The 26,600-nt window shown below is 38.5% G+C and overlaps 1 protein-coding gene across 5 annotated transcripts in view; it reads left to right on the forward strand.

Annotated features, from left to right (window-relative positions):
- Window positions 1–26,600, forward strand: part of Aldh1a1 (aldehyde dehydrogenase 1 family member A1) — a 123,078-nt gene that overhangs the window by 69,032 nt on the left and 27,446 nt on the right. For all 5 annotated transcript variants that reach the window (XM_036207342.1, XM_036207311.1, XM_036207337.1 and 2 more), the window contains 2 exons: window positions 8,477–8,556; window positions 19,571–19,675. In XM_036207342.1, the coding sequence (XP_036063235.1) occupies window positions 8,491–8,556; window positions 19,571–19,675 (171 nt within the window). In that variant the 5' untranslated portion in view covers window positions 8,477–8,490. The remainder of the gene's footprint in view (window positions 1–8,476; window positions 8,557–19,570; window positions 19,676–26,600) is intronic.

A 26,600-nucleotide genomic window follows, 5' to 3' on the forward strand; every position in this document is an offset into this window, starting at 1 on the left:
TAAATAGGTCATGTGATTCCTTTTTAAAATCCTACTCTGGGATGTTAATCAACCTGACATCTGATTTCCAGAGGTTATGATTTCTAGTAACTTTATTTCATCAAATACTTATTGAGGTAATGTATAGGTTATATGTGTGTGTGTGTGTGTGTGTGTGTGTGTGTGTGTGTATAAAACACAACATATGCTTTTAACAATACATACCACACATCATTTGACCATAAAAGTATATTTGAAAAACATCATGAAAGCATATTGACTTACAGTACATTTAGTGCATGGCTATATATTATGTCCTACTATAGTTTCTTTTTCAAAATGCTATTCCTAACCCATTAGGCTGATTTAATCCTTTGAGAACAAACTTTGCTTTGATAATTACTTTGATTACTGGATTATTCAGCCAAAAATTTCTCTGCAAGAAATAAAATGATATCCAACAAACTCAGGATGAACTAATTGTCTCTCTACCATACAAAGACTGGACCCCAGAAACAACTTACCAATACAATGTCCCCTGAGAAGACAATGTGTTTAGCTGTGCACAATTGGCTCATTCTTGTAACTGGGTCCAAGCGACTCTTAAGGTCAAGATAAATTGTCTTAAGTCATCAGAACTGTCATTCCCAAACTTCTATAACTTCAAAGGAAATAAGAAACAGGTTATTCTTGAGTGAAACATGAGTGACCAATGCCCAGGAGCATGGATTCAATTTGCCCCAAATAACAAGCCCCATTTTGGAAATGTTTTCATGAACTTATAGGTATATATCATAGGGAGCCCATGATAGACCATGAAGATACCACCCAAGTCCAACTTGGTGAACAAATGAGTTTTATTGAGATCACTTATAGGAAACAGGGTGAGGGGTTACTTACAGGAGCACAAATGACTCACAGACAGTTTATCAGCAAAGCATACTATAGCATGGATGACAGCTCTCAAGAGCTGGGAACCTGGAATACACTGCATAGCCTGCAGGCAGTTCAAAACATTGGATATTGCCCTTTCCAACGGACTCAGTTAGTCTAAATCTCTTTCAGGCAACTCCTGAATTTTGCTTCCTCCAGGCAGTTAGTATTGTATCAGAGTCTTTTTTGCAACTTAGCTTGTCAGAAAGTGACTCTCTGCACCCTATATTGTTTACTCTTGGAAGGGAGGAGTTTGATGAAACTGATCAGTTTCAGGGACTTCCTGTTTTGAGTGGTTTTATGTTCTGTCTTAAGGAGCTTCCCTGAAAGATGGAATGTTTAATTCACGAAGGAATCTGCTACACAACAATATAAAATAAGAAAGTCACAAATCAAAACATTTTTAAATACATTGATGGGTGTATCATATAAGCTGTTACAGCAAACTGGGAAAACTCTGCAATAGGTCTCAGAGCTATCTAATGACATTCTGAGATTTGGGCTGGTGAAAGAGTTAATGCATTCTGAAATGTTACCTGAAAATCTCCAAGCTGTTAAGTCAGACAAGTAGGATGACAGCAAATGTTCCAAGATATTTGGCTCTGGCTCTACAACACTGGAATTCCATGAACAACTGTTTTTAATCTGTCAATATGTCCTGTAGAGTATTTAACAAGTGGGTTTTTTTGTTTTGTTTTGTTTTTTGAGTGTCCAGTTTTCATCATCAAGGACAGTAGGTGACTTGGGCATCTCTGAACTTGCGCTTCCTTTTAGTAGTGTATTATTTTCCCTTGGCTATTGTAAGTTTGACCAAAATAGAAAACAAATGTATTCTCTTACAGTTTTGGTTATATGGAAGATGAACAAGTGGTATGACAATAGAGTGTAAAATTTTGGAACCCTGAGATCTGAAACCAGATTCAGTGAAAGATAATAAAGTGATGAGCAGCATCCATTCCCTCCAGAGGTTCTAGGGGAGAAACCGTGTCTGTACCTCTCCTGTATTATACGTTTTTTCTTGCATTCCTTTCACTCCTTTGCTCGGGACTCTTCAACCAGCTTCAAGCCAGCAGCACAGTGTTTTCTTTCATTGGTCACTTTGCCTTTGTTTGCTATAGTTAAATTTCTGTCTCTCTCATGTCAAAACCTTAGTAATTGCATTTGAGGCTATGGTAGTTTAAATGAGATTGGCCCCTGGGCTCATATATCTAAACCTGGTTGGTCTCTGGTTGGTGGGAAGGATTAAGAAGTATGGCATTTGGGGGGAGGTGTATAACTTGGAGTGGGCTATGAGGTTTCAAAAGCCCATGCCAGTTTTCATTATTTCATTGCCTCCCCCAACCCCACCCCTTCCCCCTGCCACCCTCTCATGGTTGTCTCATCATGTGGACTTTTAAGTACTGCTCCAGCAACATCTGCAGCACAATGAACACTTTACTCTGTAAGTTGCCTATGTAGTGGTATTTTACACAGCAAATGAGGAATAACTATGACAAGGTCCTTCTGTGAATACCTAGGAATGTCATCTCAGGATGCTGACTCATATTTGAAAACTTTCTTTGACTTTATAACAATCACTTTCCAGGGGAGATGCATTCACCATCACCAGTTAAGAAGTGACGGTGGGCAGAGACAAGTAGAAGTAGAAACTTTCGGCTCAGGCCTCACTGCAGCTGGCCCACTACAAAAGGGGCTTTCCACTCCACGGAAGGGTCTTTCCTCAAAGTTAATTCTTCCAGGAAACATTCTAGTAGACTCACCCAGAAGTATGTCTCTTTGTTTTAGTTGATTTCAGGTCCATTCAAGTTGACAACCGTCACATAGCTATCTTCCTGGACATGGATTTGAACCTCAGCACTCATATCCTTCTGCTTGTCTCTCTTTGGAAGGGTTTCTGTCTTTTGTAATAGAAAATATAGGCTTTTCTGTGAATATATACTCTTCTAATTTATTAACAAATCCCACAAAAAATTACCACGTCCTTTGAAGTATTTTCCTGGTTTTTTTTTCCCAAAAATTATGATTAATGGGACAACTTAGAATTTTTTAAATTTAAAAATGATACTAAATCTCATGAAATGTCTCTTAGCCTGCACATTTTTTTTGCCAGCTACTCTAGTAGGAAGTGTGAAGCACAAGGCACTTGAGCCTGCGACTCTCTGCTCAACCAGGAGAACATGAGAATACACACACACACACACACACACACACACACACACACACACACACACTGAATACATACATACATACATACATACATACATACATACATAAAATGAATTGTAGTATATGTTCCTAACCAATATGTATTTGATTGTTTTCTTAAAGTAATACTTTAAAAGGAGAGTATGTGGACCCATGATCTGAGTGTGCTGACATTTTGTTCAGTTTTCCAGTGATTGTTGTCCTGTGGCAATGCTACAAGACAAGGGTCAGGGCTCTGCATTGGTGAGTGCTCTGTACTTGAGCTGGAAAACACCACGTGATATAAACAGGAACTGTGTAGGCCATGCTTCTGCCTATTGCAGGGTAGCTCATCAAAAATTTGAGGGTAGGCTTCTCCATGACAACAACAACAAAAAAAAACAAACTTTCCTGTGATAAAACTAACCAACTGTGTTAACCTGTACCCCACACTTCCCTGGTGAAAATATACAGACATGTATTTCATTCATGACAAGTTCAAATAATCAGGGATTCAATAATTGGATGCACTTGAGGGTAGAGTAGAGGTAATTTGAGAAAGTAGAAAAGGGTTGGCTGTAGTTAGAGTTTTTCTGCCTGACCCAGTCAGGACAAATCTCTCTTACCCACCAGTCCCACAGTCGCTCAGACCCAACCAAGAAAGCACACAGAAACATATTGCTTATAAACTGTATGGCCGTGGCAGGCTGCTTGTTATCTACTTCTTCTCTCTTAAATTAACCCATTTCTGTTAATCTATACTTTGCCACATGGCTTGTGGCTTACCAGTGTCTTTACATGTTGCTTCTCATGGCGGCGGCTGGCGGTGTCTCTCCAGCCTTCTACTTCCCAGAATTCTCTACTCTCTTGTCCCGCCTATACTTCCTGCCTGGCCACTGGCCAATCAGAACTTTATTTACACAGAGCAATATCCACAGCAGTTGGCAAATCCGAGTGAGGACAGTAATCTTTGAAGCTCCGTGTCCACGTGGTGGTTATTTTCTTTTCTCATTTTATAGCTACTGTTTGAACTGTGGTCTCACGGTTTTTAAACATTCTATAAATGATGCATTTAGGTATTAAAGAGTTTGGCAAATCATAAAGAAGGAGAAAGACCACCATTTCTACCATGTCTTGAAATCTCTGTTCTGACTCAGTGCTCCTTTCCTGGGGCTCAGCACCAAGCCTGACACCACTTCTATCCAATACTTCACTCAAATGACTGAGCTAGCATGATTTAAGTTATAAGTGCAAAGGTGGGTAGGCAGAATTACTGCTAATAAAATGATGGACATGTTGAAGGGCCATCTACACATAAAACAAATGTAGGAAACATGGAGAAGGGCAGCTACAAAAGATCTTCAAGTAGTCCACAGCAATGACCTCACGATTGTGTCCAGTGTTTTTATTTTCTTTCTCTACTGTGAGGAAACAAAGTGGAAAGTGTAGACAAAACACTGAGTGCTGTGTTGGCAAGCTAAATTTTATGGGCCAAGGCCATCTCCTGGATCTTGGCTGGCATGGTCCATAAGGTTCAGCAAAACCCTATTTAAGCTCATGCAATTATCTTATAAAGTCTTTAATCCACAGTTAATTTTAGAGAACTTACTATTCAGTACGTACTCCAGTTGCATCAGAGGCCAGGGATACATGCCATATTTTAGTTGCATGAAACAAACAGAAAAGCAATAATAGAATACGTGAAGAGGCAGCGAACTATGGCTACATGGAGAATAGTAAGTGAACAGAAATTAGCCCATAAATGCATACATTTAACTTAATAAAGGCATATTAGCTTATCAATCATACACAAGCAAAAGATACTTTTTACAATTATTTAAACCTAAACCCTAAATATGAGCAAGAATGATATTGCATCGGACATCAAATTATAGTCATCAAAATGTAAAGGCATAGCTACCATGGGGCTAACTTAACCATGCTGAAGGCAGCAGAGGCTCTGGGGGTCAGGCATGAGACCCATGGACCATCTGAACAAGACTCTGAGCTCCAATGGACTCTCCTGTATCTTGAAATCAGACTATGTGAAAAAGAAAAAAGTCATTCTAGTCTCTTTAGGCTACTGCAACAAAATTCTGCAACTTGGTTACTTTGTAAACAAGAAAGAATTCTTTCTCCAAGGTCTGGAGGCCAGAAGTCCTCCATCAGAGTTCGGCACTATCAGGCAGTGTGGGCACTGATTTCTGAGTAGCAGACTCCTGACTTCATGTTAGATCTTCAATCGAAGAAATTGGCAAGAGAGGCGGGGGCTAATTCTCACTGATAGAGTGCTTGCTCAGCATGCATGAAGCTCTGGGATCAATCCTTTGAACCACAAATGGTCTTTCCCTTCATGGCACACTTCATCCCAAAGTTGCTACTTCCTCCCACCTTGCCACTGTGGGTTAGGACTTCAGCATGTGCACTTTGAAGGGAAGCAAACTTTCACTCCATTGCAGACACCCATCTCACCATACAGTTCCTTTTCGTTACCTAATCTCATTTTAATTTGAATGAGTCATATTCGTAGGAGGTTCAGGTACTCCTGTAAGGGAGAGGTTTCTACCTTGTCAGGAACTTCATCTGAATGGACCCATGGATAGAAGTGCGGTCTAATGACAGTGGTTTCAGTGATGGACAATTGTTGTAGCTTGTACATTTCTTGGGGTAAGAACAAGCTTCATAGGCTGGAGAGATGGTTCATTGGCTAACAACACGCACTGCTCTCACAAACAAAATGATCTCTATTCCCAGCTCCCATGTTAGGTGACTCACAACCACCTAACCCTCCAGCACCAAGAGATCTGTTACATCTCCTATAGTTGTCTGTACTCATGAACACATACCTCCCTCCCACACTTGCATGGTTTTTTTTCTGGTTTAAAGATGAATCCAAAAACAAAACAAATCAATCAAACAAACAAAAAGCCTTGTGAAGAGTTGGAAGCAATCATTACCTTAATTTCTTTTTTTTTTTCTCCCTTGTCTGTGTGTAGGAAGATAGGATAGAGCAATTTTGCTTGTCACAGGGAAAGAAATGATGAAATATTCCATGCTGAGGAGCCCATGTTAAATCATTAGCTCTGGCATATGCTGAAAATACCCAAATGTGACTCCAGTCTAGAAATAGGCCTTACCTGGTGCCCATCATCATACCAAAGCTAGTTTTTCCCCTGTAAGGGAAAAGGGGGAAGAAAAGGTTTTTTATTTGTGATTCCACTCTGCAGAATAAGCTTTTCTAAAAAAACTAAGCCACCAAAATACGTCTATCAGGCTTGTGGTTTGGGGAAAGAAAAGATCAGCTCAGCTGATCTTTTTTGAAGATTGAAAAATGCCTGCTGCATATATGCTACTTAGTAAATACTTGGGAAACTAAATGGGCAGGCATGGTAACTGTCTCCAAAGTTTCCATTAGCTACACGCATAATGCTTGACTTGAAGAGCATATTATTACGTAATTATCCAAGACAATACAATAAATGATGTTGCTCATTCAGAGAGTAAGATGGATGGTATGTCAAGTATGTCGTGCAGCCTGTGTTTTTACCTTCTAGATACCAAATGAACCAGTTTTGAATCCACAAACAACTGTGACTCTGCAAAACACAGCTGTTTGGGCATTGGCCTGAGCACCACTCTGTGTGTTATGTAACAGCTGTTGAGCAATTGTACATTTAACTCAAAAAGCATTAATGAAAGAGAAAACAGTTCAATTTTTTTTTGAAAAATACACGAGAGAGAGAGAGAGAGAGAGAGAGAGAGAGAGAATATTTAAAGAACGCAGAAGTTCCAATTTAGATTCAAACAAGGGAAGGGTATTCAAGGACTGCTGAATCTAGGGAAATGGTGAGTTTTGTGGATCTGGCTTGCCTCCTATTTTTACCTATACAATTGCACTTTTAAAAATGTGCATTTATTTGCCTGTTGTCTGTTGCTCATTTTAATCAGCATAGAACATTTTGAAACAGAATTGGTATAGCCCGTGAAGATGAAAGTATTTCCTCTCTGATCCATGAGAAAAAATTGGGCAATCCCTGCTCAGATGAATAAAAGGTTAAACATAGTTTCTGTGCATGTAACTATTCCTGAGGAGACCCCAAGCTGATTTTGAGCCTATGTGGGGATCATCTTATGGATATCAAGATAGAGTTGGAATGGAGGAATAACAGACTGGAGATGCTTTGCCTGGAGTGAGATTTCTGCCTTATACTGTGAGGTCTATGATCATACGCTGTATTCCTCTATGTGTTTACAAAATGAGAAGCTTGGGTCAGGGTGGAAAGAGAACCAGGTTCCCAAACTCCTGTTCCTGCCCCTAGCTAAGTCCCCATGCAGGGGAGATGGCAACTGTACTACAAAGAAGTTATCGATAATTCTTAATAAACAGAGCATCCAAAGAATGTTATCTTGTTCCTCCCATATCTTGTGCTGAAGCGTCAGCACAGAGGAGCATTGTATTCAAAATGAAAACATTGGAGATAAAAATTGCCCCTTACAAAGTTCCCAGCTTAAAACATTCAGAATTTAAACTCTTAGGGAGTGATATTTACATTCTTTCTTTCTGTACTACTTAGAGTAATGATTTACAAGCATAGACGTTTCCCAAATCAGGCATTACTTTCGCTTTAAATGAATTTTCACAGCTGGCTTGGACGCAATGCTCTTTGAGGGTCTGTGAGTGATAGTGAACTCTGATTGAAAAGTCCTTCACAGTTTTCTGTTCCCACCGAAAAGACATAGACAATTTGAGAATTCTGATATTGCATGAGGTTGCTGAATTTTTTAACCCGGGGAAGATAGAGTCTAGAGAGAGAGGGTGTTTCTCCCTAACAGCACCCTGATCTTCTGGGGCAAGAATGGTTTTTGCTAGTAGCCATGTCCTGCAGACTCATAGTCCTCTACTTCCCAGATCCTAGTGAAAACAGAGGGTTTTTTGTTTGTTTGTTTGTTTGTTTTTTGACTCTTGCTCCTTTCAAAATCTTTGATTCCCAGTCTGTTACAGAAGGAAAAGTTACATTGTAGCATAACAAAGCATGAACAGGCAAGAAAAAAAATAAATAAATAACTGGCTTCCAGTGTCAGGAGCAGCTGCACACACACCCTCAGCACAGGTTTGGCTTTGTAAACTAATTCATCTGTAAATAGTGAGCAGTTTCCAGATGGAAGTTCAGGGCTGAGGTGCAGGTTCCTTAAGGATTTACATTTAAAGGCAAAGGCTCCCAATCCTAGGTGTTAGAAGAGAGTAGTGTCCTTTCTGCCCTGCCCTGAGACTGTCCATCCAATCATATCCCAATATGCAAATGACCCTTCCTGCATGCAGATAAAAAGGAGCAAGTGCTCTATCAGAACCAAATTGCTGAGCCTGTCACCTGTGTTCCAGGAGCCAAACCAGCAATGTCTTCCCCTGCACAACCTCAAGTTCCTGCCCCGCTGGCCAACTTGAAGATCCAATATACCAAGGTAAGACACTTGCAAGTGGAGCTTTCCGTGGGGTCTTGGTTAAAGCATAGGTCGATTGCAGTTTCTGTTAAAGCTGTTTGCTAACATAAAAATATAATGCTTGCAAAGTTAGTGGCCTGATTCAGTGATGAATTCTAAACCATATCAGACAACTTCTTGTAAGTTTATATCTTGATATATATCTTAGGGAAAAGGATTTTACTCTGTATGAAAGGTTCCTGTGCCAGAGTGCAGTGAACCAGAGTGAGCAGCAGTTCTATTAACCCTGTGCAGTGAGCTCTTATGGTAAGGCAGACAAACAGAGGAACTTACTGGAAGGAACCAGACATGTGGGAACAGCTTTTCTCCTCTGTCCTTCCTTCCTTCCTTTCTTCCTTTATTTCTTAAGGAAAAATAGCACACTAAAACAGGATAATATGACCAAATGTTTGATAATACTGTGTCGAGGTTGGACACAAGCCTGAGCATCGAATGGAAGCTGTTGCCAAAACCCCCAAATGGACTTGAATTACTTATTTTGAGATAGAAACTATGCTTATTTATTTCTCCAGGAAAGTTTGTTATTGTTGGAGATTGTTGGAGAACAAATGTGGTTGTTAGCTGATAAATATTTAGAGACACAAAACTTCAAAAACTTTAGCCAGGGAGAGTCAGAAAATGATCTGGTTGGGGTTGCCCTGAGACTCTGAATTTTTCCTTCCACATAATTTCATGCCTACCTTTGTCACAGATCCAAATTAAGAAATAAATTTCTCTCTCTCTCTCTCTCTCTCTCTCTCTCTCTCTCTCTCTCTCTCTGTCACACACACACACACACACACACACACACACACACACACACACATGAAAAGCCACTTAAAATTAACTGTGTTGTATATTTGAAAGAATAAAGTGAGAGATGAACCGCTCAACTCTGGGGAGAGCCATGTTGTCTTCTGAATTAGACAGTGCAAACCAAGGGTATTAAAAGAGGTGATAAGGGCCCAAGTGATGGCTTTGCACATTTATTTCCTTATGCATGAATTTGGGTGGCTTTGAAACAGTGACGCCTTTTGCATTTTCCTAAGCACATCAAATGTGGGAGCTGCCTGTCTTACATGTGCTCTTGCCTTAGGACAAGGTCTTCAGAGAGGAGTGAGCCTTGATTGTGACTGAGGAGCAGCTAGAACTGTACTAAGCCTGACTTTACAAACTTTTGAAAGAAGGAAAATGCTTTTCAATTTAGGTTATTCTTTTTCTTTTTTCTTTCTCTTTGTCTCTTTCATTCTTTCTCTCCCTCTTTCTTTCTTTCTTTCTTTCTCTTTCTGTCTCTCTCCCTTTCTTTCTTTCTTTTTTTTTTTTTTTGTCAAATTGGTAGATGCAAACTCTAGTGAGTCCACAAGCTCCAGACCCTCACAAAGGTCAACTGTGTGTACACACCACACATTTCAATCTCCCTCCCTTACTCACTTTTTCTTGTTTGGAAGAAATTCTTGTCAAAATCTGTACACCCAGTGTTTCATGAAGATTGGAATGAACGACACTTTTTATATAGTTACAATTTAATCACTATGAAGAGTTTAGTTTACATGATCCCAGCTTGGAATAGATTTTGGTAGTTGGGATGTCCTATAATTCTTTACTTAATTTGTCTTTTATGAACTTTGCTGAGTCTGTGAGGTGTGTGTGTGTGTGTGTGTGTGTGTGTGTGTGTGTGTCTAGAAAGTTTTAAGTGAAATATTTTCCCACTGAGTTAAGTTTAATTTAGTACTTAATAAGGAAGTGTGAAAATGAAAGTACTAGAAAAATGAAGTATTCCTTAAAGTTCCAAGTACAAGGACAAGACCAGAAGTCCCTTAACGCAGATGCTTCCAGATTGAAACTGCTTCACTGCAAAGACATTATATAAGGGCATCTGAGGAAGAATGATGGGCCTAAGTATTTAAGAGTCAGAAATGCATTTATTTGGTGTTCAAATACTTCTCTAGTTAATAATAAGCAACATCACTCAGTGAATTTTGGTTTTTCCCTGTATGTTCTATATAATTCTGGTCTACTCAGTAAGCATTATACCATTTGATGTGCTGGTTACAGCATTTTCACACTTGGCAGGACACCAGTTATGTATGCCATAAAATCTCAGTGGGGAGCTTTCTGTATGTCTGTGCATGTTCTTTTTTCTGTGTGCTACTGAAGAACTGTATTAAATTTGCATTCCCTAGAGGGATTGAAACAAGGGCTGTTAGCACCTGGTTGCAAAGCATGAAAGGCAGGGGTTAGAAGTATTTGTCAAATTACCTTTCCTGACCACTGTCACAATTTATATATTATTTCCCCTACTGTTTTTTTTTTTTTTCTTTATTATTTTCTAAAGCAGGTTGGTGTTTGAGGCGGGGGGAGGAGAAAACAAAAAGGAATTAATAACAAAAACCAAAAGAATATCATCTAGAGTCAAATAGCTACATACTCTTAACCTCGAGTATTGCTCTCCAAAGCAAACAACTCACTGATACATTTAGGACTGTTCTCTAGTCTAGTTCCTTAATGATGGGGTAGATAAAATGAAGCTTAAAGTTGATGAACTATCTTGCAGGGCATTACAAAAGCCCCCATCACAACCCTGTCTTCGTTACCCATTCCCAGGAGTTGTGAGAAAATGCCACAAGTGCCCTGCATTCCTGCTACTGAGCTTTTGCATGAAGAGCTCCTTTGAAAGTTACAAGACCCCTTGTCAAACTCTGTCACCTCCACCTGCCTCTGTTGTTTTTTTTTTTTTTTTTCTTCGAGACAGGGTTTCTCTGTGTAGCTTTACACCTTTCCTGGAACTCGCTTTGGAGAACAGGCTGGCCTCGAACTCACAGAGATCCACCCACCTCTGCCTCCCGAGTGCTGGGATTAAAGGCGTGCGTGCCGCCGCCGTCGCCGCCGCCGTCGCCGCTGCCACCACCCGGCTGCTTCTGCTTTCTTACAATTGATATAGGATTATGAGGAGTCCCATTTCCTGGGGAGGTGGAAACACTCACAGCATTTAGTTATTAAGAAGCACTTGAGGCAGAGCCTGGCTTGTGGGGAATGGCTAACACTAGCAATCACAGTCCCATAAATGTCTTTGATTCGTTTCCCAGATCTGTTCCCACAGTGCCATTCTCCTGTTTTCTCCTACTTTTCTGTTAGTCTGTCTTATATCATTGCTTCACCCAAGCAGGTGTAAAGTTCCCAGGTTTACCCAGACTTTTAGGGTCTTAAGATTCTTTTCTCTCATAGGATTTGCTAATTCCAATTTTTCTTTCTTATGTCACACACTTTCCTTTACAAATAAATAATAGGAAATTCAAGACTACAAAATTTTCACATAGGGTTCAAACTTCATCAATAATTAGCTAAATTATTGAATCAGTTTTTCATGCTCAGAAGACATTTTTACCTGCTGGCAATATTTCATGCACACAGTAAATAATTACAACCAAAATGTGTTATGATAATTTCACCTACTTGCTCACAGCAGCCCTACCGGAAGCGATGATTTCTTTTCTGTAGATGAAGCATCCAAGAGGCTGAGTAATAAAAACCTACACAGCTCACAAATGACAAATGTAGACCTTGAATGCTGGTTAGCTGCACCCCCATGCTGCCATGGCCACTGCCATACTTAGGGACATAGAATTACACAGTGTGCACTTTTTTCCTAAATCCTGGAGGGCACTGACTGTGAGCTTTTCGGGATGCTTCTTTCAGACCATAGGAAGCTATTGGCCACCAGTTTGGAGAGAAAGGAGACAATAGAGAGGGCAGAAGGAAACAGTTCTGTTCACTGGACAGAAAAGGAAGGTCTGGGCTTGGAGAAACAGTGAGGAAGAGGTTGAGACACAGGTGCACATTTTCCATGTAAATTGCATTACTTCAAGCACTGTGGATGAAATTTTGGCTACAACAGGTGATTTTGTCCTTAGATGTCTGATTTCATTAATCTCTCTCTCTCTCTCATCTGTGTGTATGTGTGTGTATACATATTTATGTACAAAGCATTATGAACAATTGAGTTTTCTGTGCTAGGCACAATTGGAATATTGAGATTTCTAGTTACCTCCACCTTTTATCTCTTTTTAAATTTTTACAATTTACAAAATCAGGGTAGTTGGGATTTCAAATAACTCCTCCCTGCTTTCCTTAATTTCTCCCATCTTCTCATCCCTTTTCCAGTGTCCCCTTATCCTTTGTTTAATGCATTTGTTGTGTGATTGCTCCATAATCAGATATTAGAATGCTAATATGACTATTGTCTCAAGAAATGATATTCTTAATGGATTGATAAGGCAGCAACCAAGTAGCTAGAATACATTCAATTGTGGAATGTTCTCAAAACAGGAAAGCGAAAAGCTGAGATTTGTCCAGGGTAAAGTGGAATAGGAAATTACATGGGCTCGGAGAGTGCTTTTTTTGACCACACTGGCTGGTGGAGTCTGGAAGAAATCTTGATGCTCGGGGGGGGGGGGGGGATGGGGGGATGGTAGAACTACCTTCAAGATAAAGCTGACTGTGCTATGGCTGCCTTCATTTAGAGAAATTTTTTCTAACTTCTGATTAAAACTATATTGTATTTGCTCAGTGTTTGGAAGCAGTTTAACAAATAGCTGAATTTCTGTGATTATAGTTGTTTAATAAGACAGACCTGAATTCAATTTCCAGAGTCAGTACTTGTTTCTTAACCTAATCTTGGCCAAGCTTTAATCTGCTTCGATTTAGATTTTTCTATCTATTAATTAGCATTTAATAAAGATGCTACTTGGAAAAGTGGCTATGAGAATTAAATAAGCAGTTTATTCTTGTATAATATTAGAGGGACCAGCCTTAATATTACACATCCCAGGGGCTCAGGAGAGAAACTAGGAACTGTGAGGACTATTTTCGGAAAAAACAGAGTCTCAGCACACTGAGCTCTTTAGTCCATTCACTTTAATTCTCAATTCTCTTTTCAGCCTCTAGCTTTACAGTTATATACCCAAAAATCACAGTCCTCCCCTCCAGCCAGGTCAGCAGGCCTGAATTCCTGCAAGGTTATAAAGGCAGGTAAGTCAGTTATTCTTTTTCGACCTGAAAATGAAGTGTTTAAGGGAGGAAGTCAGCTGAGAGCTAGTATCGGTATATCAAAAATGAAATTTATGTGCTCAATCTATATTCCTAGGAGCAGTTAGGTAAGAAGTTGGGGTCTATAAAGTTAGTAAAGCTGTAAGAAAGGGGGGATCTGAGCTAAATTGTGTAAAGCTATTACTTAATGTCCACCTGACCTAGGGAGTGTCTCCTTGTGGAATTTATCTTAAATCAGGAAACTAGTTTGTGGTGAACTGGACTTTATTTCTGTTAGTTCTAGAATGTGGCTAAGAGAGATAGCTGAAAGGAGAGAAAGGGTGGGTTGGGGTGAAAGAAGCCTTTCCTGAGGCTGTTTTCCAAATACCTTGAATGTGCATGTCCAGGGAGTGATCAGTCCACACTGTTAGCCTTTCTTAGGGAAAAAAACAATTGGGAAAACCATGAAGGCACACATGATTTTCATAACAGAAGACAGCTGATATATAACAAGCCAAATAACACCAAAAGCTCCTTGGAATTTGGCTTCCTCTGAAGGAATTCCTTGATCCCTTCACTTTGCCATAATCAGCTGAGTTCTTATAATATTTTCCTGTGGCCTGTAACAGTTTATGGAAAGTAGACAGTGTCTAACACTTATTATTTGGTACGTATAGGTCTGATTTTGATACGTATAAGTCTAACACTTATTATTGGTATCTTCCCGAACTGTTCTTTCAAAGATGAACCCTAGAGTCCTGAAATGGTTCAATTTTCAATGCCAGTAAAATCTGTCATTTATTACATAATACACTATTTATCTCAATTGAGATTAATAAGTAACTAGTAGGAAAAAACCAGAAAATACTACTATGTTCCTGTTACCAAGCTTGGGAAGCAGAGCTCAGAAAACATGCTGACCTGTTCAAGGTTACCCAGCTCTTAAGATACAAAACCAGCCGGGTGATGGTGGTGGTGGTGGTGGTGGTGGTGGTGGTGGTGGTGGTGCACGCCTTTAATCCCAGCACTCAGGAGGCAGAGACACATGGATCTTTGTGAATTCGAGACAAGCCTGGTCTACTGAGAGAGTTGCAATTATACAGAGCACAGAGAAACTGTATCTTGAAAAACCATAAATAAATAAATAAAACCAGAATATAAAGATGATGGATTGTACCATTTCAGATGATGTGTTTTTATATGCCATTCTTTTCTCCCTGACTACTAAAGACAGTGATATTCCAATCTCATTCAAGAAAACTTCAACACAAATCCTAAAGTAAATAGCACATAACCTTTAAAAGTTATTGTTTCTATTTCTTAAAGACTGTCTGTACACATGGCTTTTCAAACATAGAGTATACTTACTGAAATTTTCACTTACTCCCTTCCAAAATGAGAAGGCTATGTGAGAAACATTCAGAGAGTGTGGTAGACCCATTTGAAGAGCAATCCAACCTGAGTTAATGCCTCTGTTCTACCTTGATGTTTTCTGTAGAGGGCAGAGGGCCTAATACTGTTAAGGAAGAAAGATACACAGAAGAACTTTTTAGTGCTTCTATAGATTAATTATGATTCAGAACATGTATGATGCATATTTTATATATATATATATATATATATATATATATATATATAAATATAATTTTGTCATCCATTGGACTTAGAGATGATGTAACTCAAAATAAATGCAGCAACATTGTTTCTTTCTACTTGATTTAAAGGGCTTTAAAATAAGGGCACATGACTAGGCAGTTACATTACTAGCAAAGGAATAATGTAAAACATTTATGTTGGCTGCTCTTCCTTTGTTTCCACCCCCTTGACTACAGATAGTTGCCTACCTTATGGTATTTCTTCTCTCATTTCCTTTTACCTGCTCAATTTTGAATCACAAGATTTTGCTTTGCTGCCTCAGGGCTTAGGTTAAAACTAGTTATAAGAAATTTAGCCTTTTTTTTTTTTAATGTTTAAGATCCACATGACATGTTCCATTTCTCATATTGTTAATTCTACCCTGCTTTTTATCTTTTCATTTTCATCATTTCTCATTGTTGTGGTACATTTTCAGGTTTTAAATGATGAGAAAATATACACATTATAATATTTAGCATTTCCCTACACGCTTACATCACCACCCATCACTCTCTAATGCTGTGTCCCTGCCTTTCAGAGTTGGCAACATACATAGGTGATCTGGAGTGAGGACTGATTTTTAGCATTTCTCTTCCTTAGAAAATCTTAAAATACTTTGTACATTGAAAATGAAATTTTTATACATTCTCAGTGACTAAGAAAACATTGACTTCCATTATAAGGACTTTGAGCTGATATCCCAGTTACCATTGTGCAGAGATAACTTGAATTTAGGTCACTTTGTTGGAGGAAGTTGGGAGCCAGCAGGCCACCAAATCTCATACCAACAGATCAGAAGAGAAGATATTTCCTATGCCCATTAATAAAACTCACTTTGATCTAAATCAGAAATATTTTGAAGAAAGTTCATATTTTGGTAAAAGGAGAAAGATTTATACAGTCTGAAGAGAAACCAGAGTGTAGAAATTTATTATTTAAAATTGTTTTTCACCAAGTAGAGGTAGACTTAATAACTTTGACTCTGAATAGGCATCTTTGTTTTTTTTAAGTTGGGACACTAAACTACATCAGCAAATAGGAAGATAGTATGTGTATTATTTTTAATTTGATAAATGCAAAGTACAAATGTATAAATCAAGTTTAAGTTGCCTAAAACACTCTTTTAAAATTTTTAAATTTATTTTACATACCAATCACTCATCCCTCCTCCCATTTCCCTCCACACAACCCCAGCTTCCCTCCCACCCCTCCTCACATCTTCCAACAGGGTAAGTTCTCCCATGAGGGGACAGCTAAGCCTGGTACATTCAAGCCCCTCCCCTCTTTATCAGGGTTGAACAAGGTATCTGACCATAGGTAATGAGATCCAGAAAGCCAGCTCGTGCATCAGGGATAGAACCAGGTCACATTGCCAGGGGCCCCTCAGACAGACCCAACTACACAACTGTCTCCCATATGCAGAGGGTCTAGTCTGGTCCCATGCAGGTACCACAGCTGTTGGTCTAAAGTTTGTGAGTTGCTTTGAGCTTGATTCAGTAAGATTAGACTACTAGCAATAGCAGTGAGGCTGCCTGAACTGGCCTATCCTGTTAATCAGATTGGTGGAGGGGAGCGTCAAGATCATGATGGGAAAATCTACAGAGATAACTAAAAAACTCTTATTGATATTTTCATCAGATTAAAAACAATACTAAAATAAAAATCCTGGAATTCCAAGATTATAAACAACAGCTTTGAAATTCCAGTGATTTCTGGGAACTTAGGCTTAACATCTCTTGTACGTATACAATACTATAAAGCACCATGAGGGCATTCATAAGTATAATACAGTTAATTATTAAATGTGATGAAATATTTTATTTTAATAGTATCATCCCTATCCACCAAGCATGTCAACAGCAAACAACAAATTGAAAGTATAGTTCTCTCCATAATAGGACATTTAATAGGCTAAAATGGGTTTAATAATTACTACAATAAACATTCATTGAACTAAATTTCTCCATATACCCATTTAATATAATTATAGGAAGGGTAGTTATTCAAATATATTTGTTCTTACAAGTAGCTAGAAGATAATAAAAATGTAAGTCCAAGACAACTTAGAAAGAGAGAATTATGGTAAATTATACCAATAAATTCACTATAACTAATAACTAAGAAGAAAGAAAAGATGTTGTAAGTCGAGTTCTTACAGATACATTGAGAATCATATAGTTTATGTTGAGTTCTGTCTTAATACTGGTATGTCTGGTGGAGAATGCATGTAATGGCAGACTACTGAGTTCTACTTTGTGGGTGATACTGATATTTGCTCTCTAGCCTTGTGGGCTCATTGTTGGCTTGCAGAAGTAGTCTCTGGAAGAATCCTCTAGATATGCTTGATCCCTTTCATGTCAGTATTGGCTATTTTAGTTAGTTCCTAAAACATACTTTTTGGTCTAGAGTCCAGTAGCTCAAATTTTCCTCTCTGTGCATTAGAGTCCACTACATGTTTACCTCATTTCAGCTTGATTCTAGTGAACCTGTTTACTGGGCTATGAGTATCTCAGGTTTGGTCTATGCATTGTCCTAATTCCACATCCCTTTCCCCAACAAGTCTTGCTATGAAATTTATTGATGAAATTGCTACTTTGGCTATTTGAATCCAGTTAACTGATTGATACTGATTAGAAAGTCTCTTTTCTTAGACTATGAACCTCCAGGAACAGAGCTATGCATAATATATTTCTTGTTTTCTCACAGTGTCTTGCATGGTATATGTCTCATACTTAGTCATTATTTGACAAAATATTTCTCTGATCAAAATGGTGATCATTTTTGCATGGCACAGCCAGTATAGTCATGATCCAACAGCAGCTGAGACAACATGAGACTTAGCCTATGAGCAGTCAGGGATCTGGGAAGGATTTACTGGTCCCTGTGCCTATCTGTTGAATTATTGACAACTAATGGATTCTGGGAATGGGACAGTCATCACTTTTACTTGTATATCCAATGGTGAGCCCACCACGCTCCTAATGGATAATTTCAAATGCATGGACACGCAAATAATCTTTGTTAAATTCAGATTTCAAACAAATAAACTAATAAAATAAAGTAAAAACCATGGATATAAGAAAGGGTGTACAGATAGGTTGGGAGGATTAATGGAAGTGTTGAAAGATTAGGGAAGTGAGGAGTTGCTTTGTACTTGAGGAGAAGTGTACTTTGTACTTGAATGAAATTGGCAAAGAAAACAACTCAATAAAAAAATTCGAAGTGGTCATTCCTGATTTGGTTATATAAATAAAGCTAAACAAACACTGGACTCACAGTTTTCTTTGGTATTAAAAGCTAAATCTGAATAATGCTGAGTCATGGGTGGTCACAGGGTCATCCAAAGCCTATCTCTTCAGTTATCTAAGCCTACCAGATAAACTTCAATCTTATTCTGAAGCATCTACTGCCTTTAGTATGAAGGAGCAGTGTACAGTTTAAATGCATGATTCTAATATCAAAATGGCGTGCACATTTTGTGATGGCTCTTTCCCCAAAAGAAACTGTGGGTCATAAGTCACCTATGGCAGGGATATCACTAAGAACTCACCAGCTGAGGACAAGAAGACCCAGGCAAGAACTAGCTGCTCTAACAATAGCATAACAAAATGTGGTCAGTTTAGCATGGGACTTTTCCTTTATTTCTAAGTGAAATTACAATTTTTCCAAAGGGGGTGGAATTATGAGTCTATCTACATATTATGAGACATTAGATCTCTTAGTTTATCTATGAAAATCTAAGGTATAGTGAAATTCCTATGGCAGAAATAAGACAGGTTGTTATTGATGGTGAGTGAATTTCTTGATAATTTTCAAAGCCAATTGTAATGTCTAATCTGGTTAGCAATCTCATAGGCTGTGAATATCTAACTTTAACACAGAGCAGAACATACTAATTTTATAGTAGGAGATATGTGTTACTTTCAACAACTTACATTCAGTTGGAGCAACTAGTCAACAGGTCATGAGGGGATGCTGCTTAACTGGTTTGAAATAAAACATGAAATGCTGAGGATCCAGCTGAGAACCTTAGAAAGGAAAGTAGAGAAGAGGCGGACCTGGTGACTGAACCATGAAGAAGGGTGAACTCATTGGCTAAGCTCAGGGTCTGGGACCAAAGGTCAAGATGAAAAATCACTTTTTCTTTTCTACTTAGTACGCACACATATTTGTGTGTATGTTTATTACATGTTAAATGAAACAAATGGTGGGCATTTTGAGACAGGGAGAGACATGCAATGTGTAAGCATTATCTCATACTTCAACTCCAGTTTTAAAAGCCTCAGACTCACTGGATATTTAAGTGATTTTATCTGCTTTTCCTGTATCTCCACAGATCTTCATAAACAATGAATGGCATGACTCAGTGAGTGGAAAGAAATTTCCTGTCCTTAACCCTGCGACTGAGGAGGTTATCTGCCATGTGGAAGAAGGGGATAAGGTAAATTCCAGCACCTACAAGTCCAATTTGCTTCTCACTGTTCTGAGCTCAAAACCCACTGTAAGCTCAAGGAAAGACATGAAAATATGGCTCCTCTGGCAGTTGGGTAAATGTTCTGTTGTCCTTGGCATAAGACAAACACCATCAATGGATACCTTGGACAAGGTGCTGATTTTTTTTTCAAGCTATTTTTCCTTGGCTGCTTTTCACTTGAAATAGTGTCTAGGTTCATTATGCAGACAGACTCATAGAACAGAATTCATCTTAAGCTAAAAGAGAGAAATATTTTATAAGCTTACAGTTGTTCTTACACATTTGCTAAGTGAGGCTAAAGGTTGATATAGGACTTTTAGAAGAATGTATTTTCAAGTTATTTTATTGAAAATCATTGATTTGGGAACAAGGAGATCATGGGACTTGATGCTATACTACATAGTGGCAAAACCACATTCTCACTACAGTATGTAAGGGTTTCTTTTTCCCATAGTCCCAACAGTAATTTTTTTTTTCTGAGACAGGGTTTCTCTGTGTAGCTTTGTGCCTTTCCTGGAACTCACTTTGTAGCCTAGGCTGGCCTCAAACTCACAGAGATCTGCCTGGCTCTGCCTCCTGAGTGCTGGGATTACAGGTGTGCTGTAGCCTAGGGAAAGTCAAAGATCAGGGAGAAGAATTCATACTTAGGCAAGCTGCAAGCCAAGTTGCTATGCCAGTCTGGTTGGCGGGACAGATAAGTCTTCTAAGACTGTCAATGATATAAAGTATTTGTGAGAAACAAGAGCTTGCTTCACAAGCACATTCCTGTTTCTGTTTCTTTTTTTAAATTATTTCTGTTCAAACAATTTGTGAGAAATCTAATAAACAGTGTCTAGCATTGCTTAGTCACCCTAGCATAACCTGGTAAAGTTCACAGTCACAAGAAAACTGGTTATGCTCTTGTTTCTCACAAATACTTTATATCATTGACAGACTTATAAGGTGCAGAATGGGCCTGCCAATGGGCCATATCCTGCCTTTCATGGTGTCACAAGTGTGGGGCAGGGGCCAAAGCAAATGCATGTTCAAAAGCCAAGAATGCCTGTGGGTGGGAAGTGTTTTCTTTTCACTTCAGTGCTTCTTTAGGAACTGCTGACTAATCCTGGGCATGAGCTAATTGATAATTGGAGGAATAAAACTAAATGTCCATTAAAGGGAGTGCTTCAGACAGGTGTGAAAGGAAACTGGTCTGATTGCTGTTTTCTCCATCTCTGCCTAGACTTAATGTGCCGGTGTACATTCCAGCAGAGATGGGAGCATTCAGAACCTCCCTAACTGGTCTTAGAGGCTCTTGCTTTCTCACTTTTATTCAAACTGCCTGCATACATTCATCCTGCAGTCTCTCACTTCAAAACTGGAATGTTTGACTTTCCCTAGGCTACAGCATTTGATCATAGAAAAATCCCACTTAATCTTGTTGTCTGGCTAATTAAATATATATACATTGGAAATGCCAGGCCTTGAATAAAAATATACAAAACGATAGCTTTGAAATGAAACGTATTTTTAAAAACCCTTATATGAGTAGTATATCAGGTAATGCAAAAGTTTTGATACATAATGAAATCAGTTAAACCATGATTACTATATAAATATTTAAAAATAAATTACATAAGGCAATATGTATGCCTTTGTATGATAATATGTTAGACTTTTAAAATAAAGCTAAAAATAATTAAATATTGCATGTGAATTAAAAGAATAGCAAGAAATCTTGCCATCTGAAATACAGTGAGCAATAACTATGCTGCCCAAAGCAGCTTTGTTAGACAGCCTGGCAGAGATACAACAAGTAAATATGGAGGTCAGATATAGGATCAAAGTTTGGCTTTATTTTCTGCTGTATTTCTCATGTATAATGTCTATTTACCTACATCTCAAGGTTTTTGATACTTAATTGTAGTAGTAACTTGGGAGCTATAAGGATCTTCCCTTTGGGTCAGAAGCCTAAAGCCCCTCTCTCTTTCTTAAATCCCTTTATTGAAATGAACTCACAAAGAAAAACTTCACACAACTAGATTAAGGAAACCACTCAAACAGAAACTTACCTAGTCCCAAACTATGCATCTCAGTGAGTTTCTACACAGTTGAAGGGCCATTCTGAAGCCATGGAGCTTCATTTGGGGTCTCACACTTTCCCTGTCACTCTCTCTTTGTGGATTTACCCAGCACAAAGACTACATCAGAGTTGAAGTTAAAAAAAAAAAAAAGTTAGCTTTTATCCTCTCTCACAATTCAAGGATCCTTTTGCCTGTGTTCTGTGCTGTGTCATCTACTGCTATTACTTTCTTTGTCTCCTTTACATGTTATTCTATACACATACAACAGTCTACATATAAACATCATATATTCTAGGCTAGGATCTGCACATGAGGAAGAATATTCAATTTTTTTTCTGAGCTTGAGTGACCTTGATTAATATTACACATATTAAATACATTCCTTTTCCTTTGGATTTCTGGATTTAATTTTTCTTTAGAACTGCATATACTATTCTATTTTCTATGTGAACCACATTTCCATTTATTTGTTGATGGATACTTAAGTTGCTTCCATTTCTTTGATATTCTAAATAGAAAAAGTTCATGGTAACTGTCTTTAGCACTAACTTGTGGCAATGAAGAACTTACTTTCCTTCCTGGAGGTCAGTAAGAGGCTCTTAATTACTATGGGCATTGAGCTGTGTTTCTGGTGACTATTGTGTTAGGTCAACACACTGAACAAGGACTTTGAAAAATGTGTGGGACTTTGAAAGGTAAAGGGACATGATGCTAGAACATTCACTATTTTAGGAGAACTTCAGGAGCCAAGATGAGAAGGGATGGCTCCTTCTGAGTAGGAGAAAGGTTAACAGGAAGTCTTGGCCTGCAAAGTGGGGCCAGAAAATGTTAGACCTTGAAACCAAATGGAGAGCCTTGACCTTAGGACTGTGGATGAAGCAAGCAGGAGTAAACATGAATGGGAAAGTGATAAGATTAATTATGTGAAGGATATTAGCTTTGTAGAGGAAGCTCCTGACAGTATGGGACAACAGAACTGATGTGGAAGGGGACAGAGAAGGCTGAAAGAACACACTAGAATGGTTTAGGATAATGTAGTCCCTTTCATGCTTGTTTCTCTTTGGGGACCACAGTTGTCTCCCTCTAGTGAACAGTTAGCATGTCATTCACATAGAAAATGTGAGACAACTGCTTCTGAACAAGAGCAATGAATTTCAAACAATATATCTTACTTTAGGACAGAGTAGACTACTTGCATCCACATGTTGGTAAATTAAACTGCCCTGGGATCAGAAGGTGTAGCTGCTGATGTAGACAATGTGTATGCAGTGTATCACAGCTGTGTGGACACTGAGTTCACAGGCTTTTTAAGCTATTATTTTCTAATAGAGTACAACTATTATTTACCTAGTCTTGTTTTGTGTATCAGAAGTAAATTAGAGTTAACCTAAAAGGTCTGTGGGTTATAAGTAAATTCTATGTAAATGTAACATCTATGATTTTAGACTATCTTTCCAGGACTTGAGATTCGGTTCTTCCTGGATACTGAGGGAAGGATGTATTTATAAAATGATAAGGTGATGATTGGTTGTATGTACCTCCAATTTAAATGATGTTTCAGAACAAAATCTTTACCTCAGTATCCTATCATTAGCCAACCTATAGTTAGAATGCTAGGAAGACACACAGATGTTTGAATCCCTCAAATATTACATGGTTAAAAGGAAAAGTCAGAATTCAAAGCTGAGTTTTTTGTTTCATTAAAAATTCCAGGTCCTTACTCTCTTTACGGCCCTACAGGATAATATACACGATGTGAGAGGAGAGTCATGACCCCAAAAGATATAAACATAAGAACAAATATATTAATGATAGCCCTGTGTAGGGGGGTTTCTTAAATAGTAAGGTTTGTTTCAAAACCATTTTCTATCTACACTTAGGGAGAGGGAGGAGGCTCAAGACAACTCATACTTGGCAAAGGCCAGTGACATAACACTGAAACAGAAGGATCCACACCAGAGCTGCATCTCACTGGTCTAACACAGAAGGGTGTAGGTGCATGTGTGTGCACGTGTGTGTTAAAGTATCCATAGATCACATGGGAAAACTCAGATTTTTGAGGTTTGCTTTTCCTTTTCTTCTCCAAACAGTGTTCTCTGGATTTCCTTAGGAAAAACTTAGAAAATTTGTTGTAAAACAAAACAAAATCTAAATATATACAATCATATGATACCTAAAATATACATTGTTCTCAATGGAACAAAGCAAAAACTACATGTACTTAATTCCACATAGTCATTATTCCTCAAAAGATTTGACAATAGTGTGTAAAGTAGTATAATAAATGAGTATTAGTGTGTAACTTTAAACATTCAGTTGTTTAAACCAAGATGTACTTCTAAAAGGATTCTTCCTGCCCCATTCATAAATAAAGATGGTCTTTGATTTATATGGTTGGACAGATAATTTTACAACCTTAATTCATTACTTTTAAGATTTTTTTTGTTTATTTTTGCTTTTGTTTTTCTAGACAGGGTTTCTCTGGGCAGCCCTGGCTGTCCTGGAACTATCCATGTAGACCAGGCATAACAAAGCAAAACACATTCAAGCAAAAAAAAGCAAACTGGACATTTTGTTTTGAAAATTGGACTTTTTCCAGTTTTATGATTTGTAGTACAATAGTTCTTGTGATGCTTATGGGACTCCACAACAGCCACACAGTCCTATGGATAAGCCATCAATTCTGTAACCTACAGCATATTAAGTTCATTACAAGAAATGATACATCCAATACTTGTTAAGGAAGACAGTCCATATTAGGTAGTTTAGGTCAAGCTGTGATTTTTTTTTTGTGTGTGTGTCATGTTTACTGAATGCATTTAACATATTTTCAGTCTGTAGCTCTCATAAATGCAGGAACACCTGTACTATGACATGATTTATTTCCATCTCAGTTTGCAGACATGTAGGCTCCTTCAATGTCTTATGGAATGCTTTCTGAGGAAGGTGATATTAATATAGCCTTCCATGCCTCTCCAAGTGAAGGCAAAACAGGTTCAGCTAAGTGCAAGCAATTCAAAATTATAGGGGGGGGGGGTCCTCCTTGATATTCTCATTCTCAGAAGAATTAAGTCTCTTAAATAAAGATTCAGTCCACTGGCCTATAGGATTTATGGGGTTCCATACAATGCCAGTCTTATAGACGAAATTTAGAAAATTAATTACATTTAAAATATTAATTTAGCCGGGTGGTGTGGGCACACGCCTTTAATCCCAGCACTCAGGAGGCAGAGCCAGGAGGATCTCTGTGAGTTTGAAGCCAACCTGGGCTACCAAGTGAGTTCCAGGAAAGGCACAAAGATACACAGAGAAACCCTGTCTTGAAACATATATGTATATAAATTTATGAGACAGGCAGTGGTAGCATACACCTTCAATCCCAGAACTTGGGAGACAGATTCAGATGGATCTCTGTGAGTTAGTTTGAGGCTTGCCTGTTCTACAGAACAAGTTCCAGGCAGCCAGGGCTACCCAGAGAAACCCTGTCTCAAAAAAACAAAACAAAGCAAAAAATATTTATTTACTATGTGTGTGCAAAGACACACACACACACACACACACACACACACAAATACGTGCACAGGCATCATGGCACCCATGTGGACATTGGAGGACAACTTGTCAGAGATGAATTTCTCTTTCTACCACATGAGTGTTAGAGCTGGAACTAAGGATGTAAGGCATGACAGTAAGGGCCTGTACTCAAGTGAGCCATCTCTCAGGGCCATGCTGTATTTTAGTAGTTGTTGCTTTATTCTACCTTAATTTTATACCTAGTATTTTATTTGAAACAAAGTTCTCACACATTTATACAAAGCAGCTCCTCTCATCTCAAATAACAATAAGGAAGAAACGTGTCCCTCATTTTACTGACAGATAAAATGAAGCATAGGGAAAGACCTTATGGTGAATTGACGAATAACCTAAAGTGGCTGAGTGGGTTGTACTGAGAGCCTGGCTGGCTGAGGATGTCTTTCTTGTTGGACATCACATTTCATTCCTTTGCTGATGGGGAGAAAAGTATTTCAGGCTCAGCTCAAGCTCTCAACTAACAGATACCTTCCGTGGCCTCTGGAGATTCTTCAGCCTGTCCTCTCACAGAGTTCCAATAAAAGAGTAAAGAATAATTTCACTGTTACTGTAAACATGTGTACATTCCTTAAGTGTGGGAAGAGCAGGCTGGCCACAGAAGGAAGGATCTGAGTGCTAGTCTCTTTCCTTATCCGCCTTACAAAATAACTGACAGAAGCAACTTTCAGGAAGGAGGATTTGTGGGCTCACCGTTGGAAAGGGTGCAGTCCATCATAATGGTGATGGAAAGGAAGAGAACACAGTGGCAGGAGCAGGATACCAGGACCCCATGTGTCTTACTGGACTAGAAAGCAGAAAGAGATCTCAAGATGCCACTGGATGCCGGCTATAACCCATGTGCTATGCCTTGTGGCTCCACACCTGCCCCTCACTTCCTGTGTCTATAAGGTGTCACAACCTCTCAAAACAGTGCTAAACCCTGAGTGGCAACTGTTAAAACATTTGAGCCAAAGTCAACATTTCACATGCAGACCAATGCATTATGTATTTTATAAGCCCTAATTTCCAATAAGATATGATGTGAATGTACCAAAACTTGGTACTTTAATTCATAATTTGGTAAAGGAGATAGTTTCCTTTACTTCTAAATCAAATGAGCTAATGTGTATAAACTAACTAGAACATTATTTCAAATAAAATAAACATTCAGTGTCCTATTACAATAGGGTAAAGTAACAACTATTAAAACACAGTCTCTCTATTCTAGGAGTTTAACTATTTGATAGACTATTGGAGTTTAT

This window comes from Onychomys torridus, chromosome 1, assembly GCF_903995425.1.
Source record: "Onychomys torridus chromosome 1, mOncTor1.1, whole genome shotgun sequence".
NCBI lineage: Eukaryota > Metazoa > Chordata > Mammalia > Rodentia > Cricetidae > Onychomys > Onychomys torridus.